General features: G+C 45.7%; 2 protein-coding genes and 1 non-coding gene across 10 annotated transcripts in view; 1 reads left to right on the forward strand and 2 right to left on the reverse strand.

Moving 5' to 3' along the window:
- EVI5 (ecotropic viral integration site 5) overlaps nt 1–14604 on the forward strand; it is a 105851-nt gene that overhangs the window by 16746 nt on the left and 74501 nt on the right. For 4 of the 8 annotated variants that reach the window (XR_010474097.1, XM_065071128.1, XM_065071131.1 and 1 more), the window contains exon 1: nt 9325–9485. The exons of 1 other annotated variant lie outside the window; for it this stretch is intronic. The gene's annotated coding sequence lies outside the window, so the exon portion shown is untranslated. Of the gene's footprint in view, nt 1–8114; nt 8137–9324; nt 9486–9958; nt 10137–14604 lie in introns of those variants that run through there. 3 more of the 8 variants (XM_005498734.4, XM_065071133.1, XM_065071134.1) reach the window with 3 other exon arrangements.
- Nucleotides 131–6907, reverse strand: RPL5 (ribosomal protein L5). Its single transcript, XM_065071164.1, has 8 exons — nt 6765–6907; nt 6081–6150; nt 5869–5984; nt 4297–4431; nt 3500–3702; nt 2420–2597; nt 957–1045; nt 131–294 (listed from the first exon to the last, which is right to left on the reverse strand). The coding sequence occupies exons 1-8, from the start codon at nt 6765–6767 to the stop codon at nt 195–197; spliced, it is 894 nt and encodes a 297-aa protein (XP_064927236.1). The 5' UTR covers nt 6768–6907; the 3' UTR covers nt 131–194.
- On the reverse strand, nt 2782–2878 carry LOC135580156 (small nucleolar RNA SNORD21). Its single transcript, XR_010474436.1, has one exon. It is a non-coding gene; the product is annotated as a small nucleolar RNA SNORD21 (small nucleolar RNA).

The following is a 14604-nucleotide window of genomic DNA, read 5'->3' on the forward strand; positions in this document are numbered from 1 at the left end:
AAGTCCATCACCTCTCTTCTCTGTCAAGGAGATCGATTCATACAGTACTTTGAACCCTTAAGAATATCTGTATCATTAAAAAAATACTCTGCATCTTTAGAAGATATATTAATAAGCCAGTCTTAGACAGTTGCTTACTCAATAAATTTATTGCCACTTTTTCCAAAGCTTCATAGAAAATTGTGGAAGTTGTCTTAACTATCAGCTGCACGTTCCTGGGCCCTGAGAAAGCTCGCCTTCTTCTGAGCAACACGATCTTTCTTCTGAGCAAGGGACATCTTCGGACAGTTCCATCTGCAATGTAAGCACAGTGTATGATATATCCAAGGCAGAAATAAGCACAAAGGTCATCAATAAAGCTACAGTGCCCCAAAACTGGGATTAAGAGTGCTATGGTAGAACATACTCCCACTTCTGTAACATGCTTTATTTCCTCGTAATGATTTAAGGCTGCAGCTAGGGCACCACGAAAAGGCAGGGTTAGACTGCAGCAGTTTAATTCCTCGAGAGGTAAGCTCAGTACTCTTGTGACTACAGTAAAGCCAGTACCAAGCCCCATGCAAGAGCTGTGCCTTGATTTCTTTTCTCCCATACCCCTAGAAAATTAAAGTTGTCTAGAACTGACAGATTAGTCAGCCTGCCCTCACCTGAAGAGCAGCAGCTTTCCCACTGAAAACACTAAGACCTTGATAAACACTTGAGAATTCCAGCTCTTCAGGCCACAAGCATGCTGCACTTTTACTTTTTTTTTAATGTAGCTGGGAGTTCTTAACCTTTAGACACCCACTGCTGAAGTTAACTCCTGACAAAGTTACACAGAAATACTTGTGTCTTAATCTGATCTATGACACGAGTTTTGACACAACTGCAACATGAATCACAGTACTTGTTTTAATGTAACTAAAATATCTTCAACACAAAAATCACATGCACGTCAAAGAAGATGAGGGGTTTACCTCTTTTTCTTTACTTCTCTCTTGGGCTTCTTTTCATGGACTGGATTATCCCGTATAGCAGCATGGGCTTTTTTATACATTTCCTCCATCTCAAAAGGAAAAAAAAAAGTTAAATGCTCTATAGTAGTCCAGTTGTAGGATTGTGTCAGAACTCCAAGATACTCTTACTGGAGCATGCACTATAAACTGGTTTCATCACCATACAGCTTGTAATTTTGTGTGGTCACCTTTAAAACACCTTCTTCATACAGAAGACCAGCGCAGCAGCATGCTGAAATTCCTACTGTCACTATGATGCCATTTAAACATCCAAACCCACAACTTAGACATAAAATGGATAAAGTATTTTTATCCTTATTTTACAGTTAGGGAACCAAGGCCATTGAGTAACTACAGGCTACTTACAAGTCTCATAAATACAGGCTAGCATCTTGCAGTTCAAATACTATTTCCTCTGCAGCCTACTTGCAGTGCCGTAGCTTCCCTACGTTTAAATCAAGAGCCAGTCTAGAAAGTTATTCTACTTCTACCTAGAACAGAACACTTTATGATTACTTATTAAACCAAAATTATTCCACACAAACTGTCATCAGCCATGTAATGTTACCACTTTTCAGACCCTACTGCAGTACACGTTACACAGTAAGAGGGGCAAAAAGCTGAATTTGTGAAAGCATGTACAAGTCTTGCCAGAAGCAGGACAGTCCCTGCATCATCCCCAAGGATACAATAATGCTGCTCTGTCCCAAAGGCAACCATGGCTCCATAATGGCACCAGTTTTAAGAGTGGTTAATTAAGATCACTGTACAGTCGCTGTGGAAAAATTTCTAGATATACAAAGAGTAACTGTCTAGCTATCACTTCATTGCAACATAAACTATAATACTGGGTTTTAGTTAAATACATGAAGTTGGCATTCACAATGCAACATTACTTATTTTTCAATAGTACTAAAATAAAAGGTATTACATTCTGTATAGTTTCAGGACATGCTAGCTTCAGCTACTCTATATACAGCTGGGATCTAGAACTACCTACAGGGTCACACAAATCATAAGCCAGACTTGACATGGAGAACATCCTCACAGTTCAACCATCACAGCTGAAGAAATGATGGGCTGTGGTGCAGGATTAGGAATGAGTGGGTGGCAGGTATAGAAAGTTTAAGTTAATTTCTACATAAGAAAAAAAGAAGTGGTCCAACTTAGAATGAATCCTGTAAGCTTAGGTTTATAGGCAGAACATTAAGCTTCACACTAAGAAAAGAGATCTCACTTTCAAAAGATCTACGATATACTATCGAGCCTTTAACAAAGCAATAAATACTTTCTTCGCATGGATAACATACAATATAAACCACATTATTTTATTTATCAAGCTTATTTGCATTAATAGGAAAGTCCCTACCCAAGAATTATCAGCATCTCTATTAATGCACAAGAGCCAGCCAGATAAATCTTACCCCATCAGGCGTTACGTTGTTCTTTATGTATTGGGAGAACTGTTTTTTGTAAGCATCTTCATCCTCCTCCATCAGGTAACGCATATAATCTGCAACGTTTTGGCCCATGATATGCTTGCGGTGAACCTCTGCATTGAATTCTTTGCTTTCCGAGTCATAACCAGGGAAACGTTTGGTACTGTGAAACAGCAGTTACAGTCACGTAAAGACCTATTGCCAAATGCTCTGAATCAAGAGACCAGCTTCCACACAGAAATGACTGATACAGCAGATCCTCCTACAGATAACTGAGGAATAGGACCCTCTACTTAAAAATGAAGATACAAATAAAATTAAGAAACAGAAGTTGTCAGTTCATCTCAGCTGCCATCAGTCCCGTCTTGAAACAGTGCAGTGCATCATACACACACCGTGGACCAACTACAGAGTGTTCAGTCATTGGGACTATCATCACACAGCAGCCAAGTCGGGAAAACGGGACAGTTAGTCAAGAATCAATAGGACAGCATGGGAGAGGGTAGGAAACTACGCAACACAGCTCTGATTTTTTCCCCCCACTGCTACTAGCAGAAAGCAGCCATCAACTGCCGAAAATCTTGCTTCAGTCATTCTCAGCCTATGACAGAATTGTCAAAACTTCCACTGGGAAATTTTAAGTGCCAGAGGACCACTCAGACCTGCTGGTGTATTGACAACTGTAGCAAAGGTCAGTGGTTTTGTCCCTGGTACGCACAGCCCTTCACAGTGAAACTAACACATACACACGACTTGCTAAAGACTTAACCAACAGAATACTAAAGGATATTTACTTAAGCACATCCAATCACTTATGATTTTAAGTAAAAGTAACAAGATGGCTCTTTAAGTTCTAAATATCTACTAGCATCTCTTGACAGTTGCAAGATTCCCAGCAGCAGTATCAGAACTGCACTGGTCAATTAAAAGCAATGCAAAACCCCACCCCAGAACCGAGGCTACATAATCATTATTTCAACACAAAGCAGCAGTGTAAGTGGACTGTCACATACAGAAGCATCTCAGGTGAATTCTAAAGACATTCTTCCAAATAGACTGGATTACCTATGAGGGATGGACAGACCGCCATCCACTGCACCCTTCAGAGCACCAAAGACTTTGTTTCCAGTGGTAGTTCTGGCGAGACCTGCATCCAGGTAGCATGTGAAAGCACCAGGCTTTCCATCCACGCTTTCCACATTGTATTCATCACCAGTCACTTCAACTTGGCCTTCATAGATCTTATCAAGGCCAAATTTATTCAGAAGCTGTGGGGAAGGGGAAAAAGAAAATACTGCAATTATTTCCATTTATTGACAAAATGTGGAATCACCACCACCTTAAAACACAAATGTGCAGTATCATCTTCCTGGTTTTCACAAATTTCTTTACAAAAATTATGCAGCCCATACTAGTAACAAAACTTAAACAACCACCACAGTAAGCACGGCTGTTAAGTTTCAACCTTTTTTTCCAACAAGTAAACCAGTGAACTGGAGACATTCATCAGCTTGTACAGAAAAAAGAGAAATTAAATCAATGGATGCTGTTTGCATGTTTTCAACTATTAAAGGTGCATTTCTTACATTTTTATCCTGACTCCCTCCCGCCACCAAGCTTCAGCACTGACACTGAACAGTGGGCTGCTGGAGTTCAAACTGCAAGCTGTCATACTTGTCATTGTGATCTGACAGTCGCAAGGGGCCATCAAATCCATACGGTAAGAGCAAAAGCTGATATTTAGAGAAGCCCACAGAGTCAGGTATCTATACTACCACGGCACTTAATGAAGTGGGCTCTCCCTTTTGTAAGGAAATCAGGAAACCAGAGCAGCAGCTTCGAGACAATCGACAGATACCCACCCTGCGTGCCAACAGCAGGCCTGTACAGTACGCCGCTGCGTAATTGGTCAGGCCAACCTTCACGCCATATTTTGGCAGCTCATGGGCATAAGCAGCACAGACAATCATGTCACCTTCGATTCTGGCATAGGCAATCTGACAACAAAACAACTGTTAGTGTTCTCATAATAATTCTAGGCTTGATTTATTATTTCTTTGACACCTACTTAAACCAAACAGGAATTCTGGATAGAATTGTCCAGCAAACTGCCAACCTTGGTGTGGAAGCTCAGCAGGTTGGGTTTTCCTTTTCATTGTTTTAAAAGGCATCATTAACTCCTCAAGTAAAGACAAAAAACATCAAATCTGTATTAGGCCAGAGAAAGTGTATGTCAGCAACAATTTTTATTTACCTCTCCACATACAAAAAGAGGCCAGGGAACTGCCTACAAAAGCGACCTTTCAAAGAACCATTACAGGTGTGGATGGATTCCATCCCACTTTCTGCATGTAGTTTGCACTTAACAGTACATAATGCACCTCAGAAGATGCAAAAACATCTGATACAGAGTTTGCGATAACACTGTTACGAGCCTTATGGAATTATTTTATTAATGGGTGTGAAATTCTTGCAATCTCGTGTCTCCTGGAGACAGCAGTACTATCAGATATATTTCTACTGCTCCTCCTTCAGACTCCTGCACCTCCTTTCTCCATCCAAAAGTTGTCCCTTCTTGGCAGGACTGGAAAGGCACTGTCAGTCAGATGAAAGCACTTGCCACTACTGATTTGTGAGTTTCAAAGATGAAGTAACCTCATCAAGGTCATATAGTTTCGTCTCAACTGACCATAAAAACAGCACTCTCAACAGATTATTCTATGAAGAAATGACAGTTACACTTTTCTAGCTTTTTTTAATTGAGGTTAACAACATGTGTTTATGATAGAACAAACACACCTAAGTTTTTAACTTCAAAATTAGTCAAAACATTCTGAAAACGAAACAAGTGAGCCACAGTGATGAACCGCGTGTGATGCAACACACAGCTGCCTACTTAATAAGCAGGAAAAAACTGCCTGCTCTTCTTATTTAGCAGTCTGCTTCCATCTGAGAGGAAAGCTATGATGAGGCCTGGCTGCTCCGTACGGTCCATGTAACGTTGCAGAACAGAAGCTCTCAAAAGAGAAGGAAGGTTTCAATACAGTGCAAGTCACCGCAGGTTGACAGGTCACGGAGACAACTGTGTTGCCTTCAGTCAAGCACAAAGGCCCCCTTTGCAAAGCACTTCAGAGACAGGAGGAAAAGAACAGAGAAATCTTCCCCTCCCCAAAATCTTCTACTAATCTCAGCATCATTAAAACACTATGATCTCATATTCTGAATAAGCTTGCTGAAGCATATTGACACTAGTAAAAATCTTTTCTTAAATGAATTCTATCCTCAATACAGTTTATTACTGAGGTTGTGGCAGCACTGAGGATTGTTCTCCTCTAAGAAACTTCTACCATATAAAAAGGAAAACCCCCAGCTGCTCTGACCGCCCCCCTCTCTGCTGCTTTCAGTGTGGGAAGCAGCAAGCACGGGGACCTTACCTGGCAAATGATGTCTCTGTTGGTAACACGCACAATCATCCGATACTTAGGGGTGTTGTACTTGTTTTTATCTTGAATTACCAAACGTTTGCGAGCATAGTAATCAGTTTTGCCCTCTGAAAAACAACAGGTGTCGTGTAGAAAACGTGTGACGGAAGGAGGAGTATTCATCAATGACATCTAATTATATGTAACAGGGAACTGAACAATACCTCTCCTTCTCCTGAATTTCACTTGATACCTCTTGAAGTAGGCCTTATTCTTGACAACTTTCACAAACCCCTTGAATAAGAAGTATAACCAGACGTTATTAGCATATAACCATGTACGGCAAGACCATCCTAACTAAATTAAACCTGCTGTGAATAAACCCGCGGTGAAATCAGGAATGAAATATCGCGTTTGCTTATACATTTAAACGAAAACCCCTCATAAAAACAGAAACCCACCCACCCGCCAGGACTTCCACCCTTCCCACTAGACCGAACGCACAGTTCCTGCCAAAACGCCTCACGGTCTCGGGAGAAAGGGCGGGTCTGTGCGCCTGGCGCGGAGCAGCACCGCGCTCCCCTGCCCCCGCCGGCCCCGCCGCCCTGCGCGCGCGGAGCACGGGGACCGCGCCAGGAGCGCGGAACGCCCGCCCAGGGCTCTGTCACACCGGCGCCGCCGCCACGCGCCTGCGGCCCAGGCCCGATCCGGCCCGCCGGGGCACCGGGCGGGCCGGCCAGCGGCGCGGCCCCGGCACCAACGGCAGCCATTGCCACGCTGGAGCCGCGGCAGCCGGCGGCGGGCCCGGGCCAATCGGGCTCCATCCGGGCGCACAGAGCCGCGCGGCGCGCGCACAGCGGCGGGCAGAGCTCCCCGCGCCGCGCGGGGCCCGCGGGGCCGGTACTGACCATCGTGCCAGGTACTGTCCGGTCTAGGCCTAGGCCGGGGCCCGCTCCGCACAACGACTGCGCTCCGCAGCAGGGGGGAAAAGGCCGCGCCCACTGCGCAGCCGCAGCTCCTGGCCTGGCCAGCGAGGCGGGGCGCCGCCGGCCGGCCTCTCCCCGGCGCCCGCCGTGCTGCCCCCTGCCGGCCTGGCGGAGCGCCCTGCCCTTGGCGGGCCCGGGCCGGGCCGGTGTCTCCGCGGGGGCGCACAGAAACACAGCCGCGGGGGCAAAGCTGCTGCCCGCTGGTGCCTCCGCGCAACGTGCCGTCGCTTCCAGGGCTTCCCTCGTCAACTGCCCCAGCAGCTGTTAGCGAGGAGGGCGTCACTGCCAGGGACCCTTACGACAGAACAATCAACAGACCTTCAAACTCGCCAGTTGTGGACATCTCATGGGATTCTAATTCCCTTCATTTTCTAGGGAATCTTCTCACGATTGAACAGTACGTAATTAAAATGTGAAGCCAAACAAATCCCAATCAAATGGTGTTTCTAAAATATAGGTATCTGGGATAACTGATATTTTTGAATAAAGCAATAATATATAATTGTGTATATATATATATATGTACATCTACTGGGACAATCAGATCAAGTGGCATTAGATTTCTTGGCATTTTCAAAGCACACAAAGCCAGCGTCTTTGTTCCTGATGCAGTTGTCTGGTTATCCTCACTCACTGTACCAAATCAAATCCACCATGCTGATTGTTACACATAGACCAATATTTTTAAAAGTTATTAATTCAGTACAAATAACCACAAGAGAATGTAAGAAACAATAAATGTTTCCTACATCAGGCAGGTACCAGCATCGTTCCTGATAGCTTCAGAAATAACTTAACTAAGTCCGAGTTTTAGGAAGCTCAGAATTCTGCATATTTTTCAACTCTTACATAAAGTAACTCCAGGTGAGCACAATGTCTCAGCCGCTCTCCAGCACAGAGGTCACACCGAGCCCTTACACGTGCTCTCCCATATGGGGCCGCTGGCAACTGCCGGGCAATTACTTTGATGAGAAATGCCTCATGGTCAATGGTATCATAAGCAAGACTCCTTTAATCTTGTTGTTAAACAAGAAAAAATAAGATAAATTTATTGTTCTTCTCTGCAAGAAGACTTTTCGCTCCTAAAATAGGTCACCATCACAACCCCAGCCTGTTATCCCATCACACCTCCCTGTGCTCTCTTGCTCTGCACCCCGCAAGCCAGGGCGGCCGCACCTGCGCTCATTGGCCCCGCCCCCGGACCGCTTACAAATCCAGGGCAAATCTCTCGGCTTCTGTAGCGATGTTTGTTGAAAGGGTGACTGCTATCCGTAGAGGTGCTGAAACTGTTGAGGTAAAAGCTAAGATTTTAAATGCTCTAATAAAATACTTTTTACTGGTAACGCTAATTGACACCAAAAATGTATTTACAAGGGGTGTTTAATGCTATTTCTCAATTTCTATCCTGTTATATGTGGCATTTTTACTCGGATGAGTTCTGGAGAACAAGGTATGGGGCAGGTTTTTCAGAGCAGTGCTGTGTGTTTGAAAGAAGTCTCTTGGGCTCATGAGACCACCCCTGTAAGCGAGGACCCTCTCCTGGGTGTTTGTGGAGGACCCAAGGCAGGAAGGCGGGGGTGTGTGACTGGACTGCCCTGTGTGGTCACTTGTAGCAGTTGGACTTTTTCTGCTGTCATTTGCAACAGCAATGGCCGTACTGATGCAAAAAAGCTATGCCGGGGGCCTGTCTATAATCTATTCCTTATTTCACCGCGGTTTTATTACTTGTTTTTGAAACGATATTCTGTATGTATTTGGCTATAGAGCAGTATGTAGAGTATGTGTCCTGGTATTGTCATTTTTTTTTTTTTTTTAATTGAGCTTTTATTAGAGTCCTTACGAATGAAAATTTCTGAATGGTTTTGTCTGGGAGTCTCTATTCTTCATTGTAGATGCACAATGGCGAATGGGCTCATTGTTGCATGGGGAGCTGCAGACAGCATCTCAACCTTTTCTGTCACCCCATGGGCATCTGGCTGAAACGTGTCCCGCAAACGCTTGTAAGGAAGGGCCCGTCCAGCCTGAGGCTCTTCGGCGCTCCTGGAGAGCGTGTTGTTAGGCGCAGCTTCCACCGTACAGATGGCGTTACGGAAAGCCCAAGGCGCACACCTGGCCGCGTCGAAACAGCCTCTGAGCGGGCCAGGTGCGCCCTCGCCCTGTGCCGGGGCGATGCGGCAGCTTCTCCGCCCGGGGAGGAGCGGGGGGCAGGCGGGTCACCGGAGGTGCTGTGACTTGGGGCGAGGTGGGGGCTTGGCTTCTGCTTGTCTGGTTTTTGCCGTGACAGCCGTGCTGACACAGCGGCGGGACCCGCACGGGACGAGTGCGTCAGTGGCCCGGCAGGCTGTAAGGGCAGGTCGGCGCCGGGGAGCCGCCGGGAGGCAGGGCAGCCCGCCACCAGCGCTGCCCCGGCCCCCACACCGCTCCCCGGGCCGCGGCCCCGGCGGGCGGGCGGGCGGGCGCGGGGCTGCCCCTCGCGGCGGCGGCTGCGCGCGGAGTGCGCCTGCGCGCGGCGCGGGCAGGGACGTGGCCCGGCTGCCGGGGCCGGCGGAGCGCGGCGAGCCGCCGGGGAGGGGCAGCTCCGCGGAGGCCGGCGGCGGGGGACGCCGATGCTCGCACCTCCCGGCCGCGGGCAACGCTTCCAAGGTGAGGCGCGGCCCGGCCCGCGCCCCCGCCGCGGAGGGGCCGGGGGCGGTGCGCGGCTGGGCCTAGGTGGGGCGCGGCGACCCCGGCCGCACCGTCCCGTCCCCTCCCGTTGGGCTGCGGCGGAACGTCGCCTCCCCGCGGGCACGGCCGGCCGCCCCTGCCCAGCGCCCGCGGCCCGGGGCCCTCCCGCCGCGGTGGGCGGTGGAGCGGGGCGGCGGGCGGTGTCGTGCCGCCGCCGGGCAGGGAGAGCCCGCTCCCCGCCGGGACCGCGGGGCGGGGGCGCCGGGAGGCCGCAGATCGCGGCCCTGCCGCCGGCCCGGGGGCTGCGGGCCGGGCCGATCGGCCTCTCCGCGCGGGTTCGCGGGTGGGCAGCTGGCAGCGGCGGGATGGAGGCGGCCGGCCGCGCGCGCCGTGGGGAGGGCTCTGGGCCGGGGAGGCTTCGGCGGGTCTGTGTGCGGAGGGTGAGTTGTTCCCGGTGCCACGGACGTATCGCCAAACGGGGAGCCGCTGGGTCTTTCAGTCTTGAGAGAGAGATGATTTTCCAATGGTGCCTCGCAGATCTCCCGTACTGGCGTCTCCCGCTGCATCTGCAGGGACGTGGTTATGTAATGACGGTGAAAAGTCGGTATCAGTGCTCTGGCTGCTTGTGAGGTATTCCAGCTTCAATTCCTCGCGTTGGTTTTCTGTAGTCCTGTGTATTTCCTGCTAACGTTCAGCGTTGCTAATGGGAGCAGTCTTATAGCAAAGGTGAGGTTGGCATCCCATTCTGTGTTTGTGGGATGAGCTAGCAGCACCGCTGACTGGGTCAAAGCGCAGTGTTTCATGTCAACCTCGGACAACGTTTTTGTCTCAAAGATCCCATGTGTAGAAAGGTGTAGAGAGGAGGCAGATTCATACAGGGAACAACTGACAATATTCAACATGTTTTAATTATCTCCAAAAGTATTTGTCAAAAAACTCAAAACTTTTCCAATTTTTTTTAATTTGCTTTACTTCACGTGCTAAAGGAGAAGATAACTGGATCTTGTTTGCTTTTTTGGTAGATAGTATTAAAAAGTGTTTTGCATAAGTGTGCCTGTTTGTTTCTCTTCACTTATTTCAGTGTACAGCTTATACTTGGATGGTGATTGTACAACTCTGTATTTACACTTATAAAGATTTAAGGCTTATTTGGAAATATATAGCTATGAATTATTTTTCAAGTAAGGGTTAGCAGAGGAAACAGTGACTGCCAGTGAAAAAGAAGGGCGAGATGAGGAGGAAAGCACTCGGTATTATGAATCAGCATTGTCTGAATTTGATAAAGCGGGATGAGAGCAGCTGTAGTGATTGTCACTGGATGCCTGCCCAGCCCAGCAGTACCTCTGAGAGGAGCAGATGTTTGCAGAAGCAGCTTCCAAAGAACAGCCCCATTTCCTCCCCAGATCTCTTCCCAGCCTCCCCCAGGCTGAGGCTTAGGGATTTCCTGAATTACAGCTTGGTGGCTTGGATTTTTTTTTTCCATTGGTCTCCATATGTTTGTCTTCTGTGGACTTGTTTGGTTGCTTTCGAACAAGTAAGCAGGAGGTGGCTGGAGAGTGGAATGACTGAAATAAGGTTCATGGAGAGGAAAAGGTGGGAGAAAACCTTCTTTGAAGTTTACAAGAAGAGAAGGGGTAGGGGAAGTGATGCACCTCAATAGTTATTGTCAGTTTGTTCTCTGGAAGGGATCGATAATAAATGGAGAAGAAACAAAAGTTGGAAGAAAAGTCCTTTGCCAGTGAATCTTGGAAAATGAAATTGTTTGCCTTGTTAATTCAAGGTTCTAATATCATGATTTAGAAGGGAGAAAACAGCTAAGTTGGGGTATGGGTTGTCTTGGTTTGGGTTGGCGTAGAGCTGATTTTCTTTCTGTTAGGCATGTGTTGGATTTAGTCTGAGAAGAAAGTTGATAACACACTGATGTTTTGTTTGCTGCCGGGTAGTCAAGGACTCTTTTGGCTTCCCCTGCTCTACCAGGTGCACAAGAAGCTGGGAGGGAGTGAAGGCAGGACAGCTGACCCAAGCTGGCCAAAGGGGTGTTCCTCACCACATGATGTCAGGCTCACTGTGTAAACTGGAGTTGACCAGCGTGCAAATACCACTGCTCAGGAATGCACAGGCTATTGATGTCCCAAGCAGTGAGCAATTGCATTGGACATCACTTGTATATTCTATTATTATTATTATTATTTTCACTTCCCTTGTTGTCCTATTAAACTGTTCCTATTTCAGCCCTCAAGTTGTTAGCTTTTTGTTTGGTTGGTTTGTTTTTTTTTTCCCTTTCCAATTCTCTCCTCTATCCCACTTTGGGGAGGGGGGAAGTGAATAAGGTCCTAGTTGCCAGCTGGGGTTAGACCGCAGCATTCTACTGAATATTGTTTAGTTTTTGGTACCCTGGTAAAAACAAACTGGTTTGTTTTCTTAACTTGTAGAAAAAAACGAATTTATAATGCTCTAAGACATATAGAAGAATTTAATATTTTAGGTATCATTTTAAGTGTCAAATGTGTAGTTAGAGAAGAATCTTTTCTGCTAGTCTGAGAAGAGGAACAATAAAGAAAACCAATCCTGACTTGATGAATGTTTTCTCAAGCAACCTATACTTGCCTTGATTACATACTCTCAATCCTCTTTGTTTTCCAAGACCCAATTAAAATTGTTTGTTTGGGGTTTTTAGAGTAAATATTATAGGAGTATGTAATTTTGAGTAGTTAGATGGTAGGTTTTGATTCTTTTAAACTGGGAATACTGTCTTGCTTTCATTGTAGTCTTGGGTGCTTACAGGTCTGTAGTGGAGCTGTGTCCACTCCTTCTCCAGCAAGTGGTGACTGGAGTGACTGGGTGGTGGGTCAGTAACAGTGCAGGGGCTCTTGTCTTGCTTTGCTCTTTGTACACACAATTGTGATGTGTCTGTTGTACATGTAGACACAGAATCTATTAGTACACACTGTCCTGCTACTGACAATCAGACTCTTAATAGACTTCTGAGTTTTCTTATGTGCTATTGTCATGACTAAATCTAAGTGATTCTTAGTGTAGCATTAAATACTTGTTTCATACATCATAGCATATTCTTAATCCTTTTTTTTAATTAAAGTATAATTATATTGTGATAATACAGAATTCTGACTCACCAGTATCTTATACTGTGTTAACTCTGTGGGGTTTTTTGCTTTGGTTTCATCGGAGTGGCAGATGGGGCCAGTCTTTTATTAGTGGGTTGTTGTTGCCACGAGTTGACCATGCACTTCTAAGAGGTTGTTAGAAGAGCTTACAGTTACTTTTGTTGTAGAACACTAAAACTGTTGAATGTTGCTTAAAATGGGTGTCAAAGTCTAGTAGCTAGCAAAAACCTAACATTTTGCACATGTATTGTCCACATCACTGTATGGAGTGGCATTGTATAAAAAAAAAGTTAGTTTTAAGTTTTTCAGGTAATCTTCTTGAATGCTTGTATATAGTTCAAATAGTGAACTACTTTCAGGCATGGTAAAAAGAAATTCCAACTTCCATGCTGTCTGAAACAGCAGAGCTAAAAACCAATATTCATTAAGCGAAGTAATTTTTTCCCCCATGGAATGCGTTAGTGGTGGGACTTTATGGGTTTGGCTGGAGGTTTGGTATTTCCCAGACCTTTGGAAGAATAAGCGTGATCAGCCTTTCTATAGACAAAAAGACAAAGGCAAGCCAAAATTACATACTAAGACACAGACCATGATAGAGTGGGTTTGGGATTTTTTTACATAATCTTCTTGATGTCCGACGGGCACTAAAAATCATCAATGTTTCATTGATTTTCCTTGCATTTTTCCACAAGTAGGCCTTTTGGAAAGAAGTAAGTAGGCCCTTATTTCCAAAAGAAAGCATAAAAATCAGTGGTCATCTAGTCAGAAAATAACTGGTTTATTTTGATGATGACTAGATACATAATTTCTCTGAAGAGTCATCTCCCTTTTCTTTAGTTAATAACTGAGGAAAATGGGGTGGTTTGAGCGCTGTGCTGAGACAAGGCTGCAGGAGCACTGCTTCAGAGCATGGTAGCGTGGAGGAAGCCCTTTCCATAGCCTAAAAACATGCTTGCTTCGAGGGACACTGTAAGGGCTTGTGAAGACATGGATATACCAAGTAGCCTGGTGGGCAAAATTCACTATTACTGCAAGACCACAGATGTTGGCATGGATTGTGTTAAAAGAGTTTACTGTTGCACCTGTGTTTAAATCTGCTGCCTTTACTGAGCAGCCTGGACAACTTTCCTATGTGGAAATCACTAAACTGGTTACATTTATCACTTCTAAAACTTCTACTTTTGATTTCTTGTTCTCTGTCAGCAGCTGCAGGTTGCGATGAATTTGTAGCTCACAAGTAAAGATGGTTACCTGTCTGTCATCTAGAAACTGGTTTACTCTCTTGAGAGTAACTGATAGAAAGGTGACCTTTTAGCTGATCATTTAAAGGAAAGAAGAGTAATATCTTGAAGGTAGGGTCTCAACAACCTCTGTCACCTGATTTGTTTAAGTAATTAATAAATTTCAAGTGTTGCCATGTCCCGTAAGGCCATGCTTATGTTCTCTGGTTTGTCCGTCAAGCCTCGTTTCGTACTTCCCTTTGGAAAGGGAACCATGCACAATGTGGTAAACGGGAGGTGAGCATTTTGGTTCTAGCCTGTAGATTGTGGCGTAAGTTTATCTAATATCAATGAACAAGGAGAATTACACCTAGAAAGTACCTGTGCTGCCAGCACATAAAAACAAATTTTGCATGGACTGGTATGTTTTCATGTTGTCAGATACTGGATCCTTTTGAACTTACCAATTTAAATCCCTGTAAATTTTGTATACGTTTAAAATGAAGAGTTGTGTTAAAAACATTTATTTTAATTAAGGCTCAGTGAACGTTTAAATATATGATTTAGTTGTTTCTTGCTTCCAAATAGGGACCTAAGGCTTTTAGTAAATGTAACTGCATTTATATACTATTTGTTTCTTTTTGCCCTAATGCAGTTTAGATGCTGGTCCTGGCTCCTTTCCAGGAGGAAGTTGGCTAAAAGCAGCATTAAGGAAGCCAGGCCTCGGGGAAGGAGTAGGAAAGTAAAATTTGT

Source organism: Columba livia, chromosome 8, assembly GCF_036013475.1.
Source record: "Columba livia isolate bColLiv1 breed racing homer chromosome 8, bColLiv1.pat.W.v2, whole genome shotgun sequence".
Classification (NCBI taxonomy): Eukaryota; Metazoa; Chordata; class Aves; order Columbiformes; family Columbidae; genus Columba; species Columba livia.

Excerpts from the sequence above, each read along its gene's own strand:
- RPL5 (XM_065071164.1), bottom strand. Across the intron at positions 3,703-4,296 it reads GCCTGCTGTTGGCACGCAGG|CTTCTGAATAAATTTGGCCT; the intron begins GTGGGTATCTGT and ends CCTTCCCCACAG. Across the intron at positions 1,046-2,419 it reads ACAACGTAACGCCTGATGGG|ATGGAGGAAATGTATAAAAA; the intron begins GTAAGATTTATC and ends TTTCCTTTTGAG.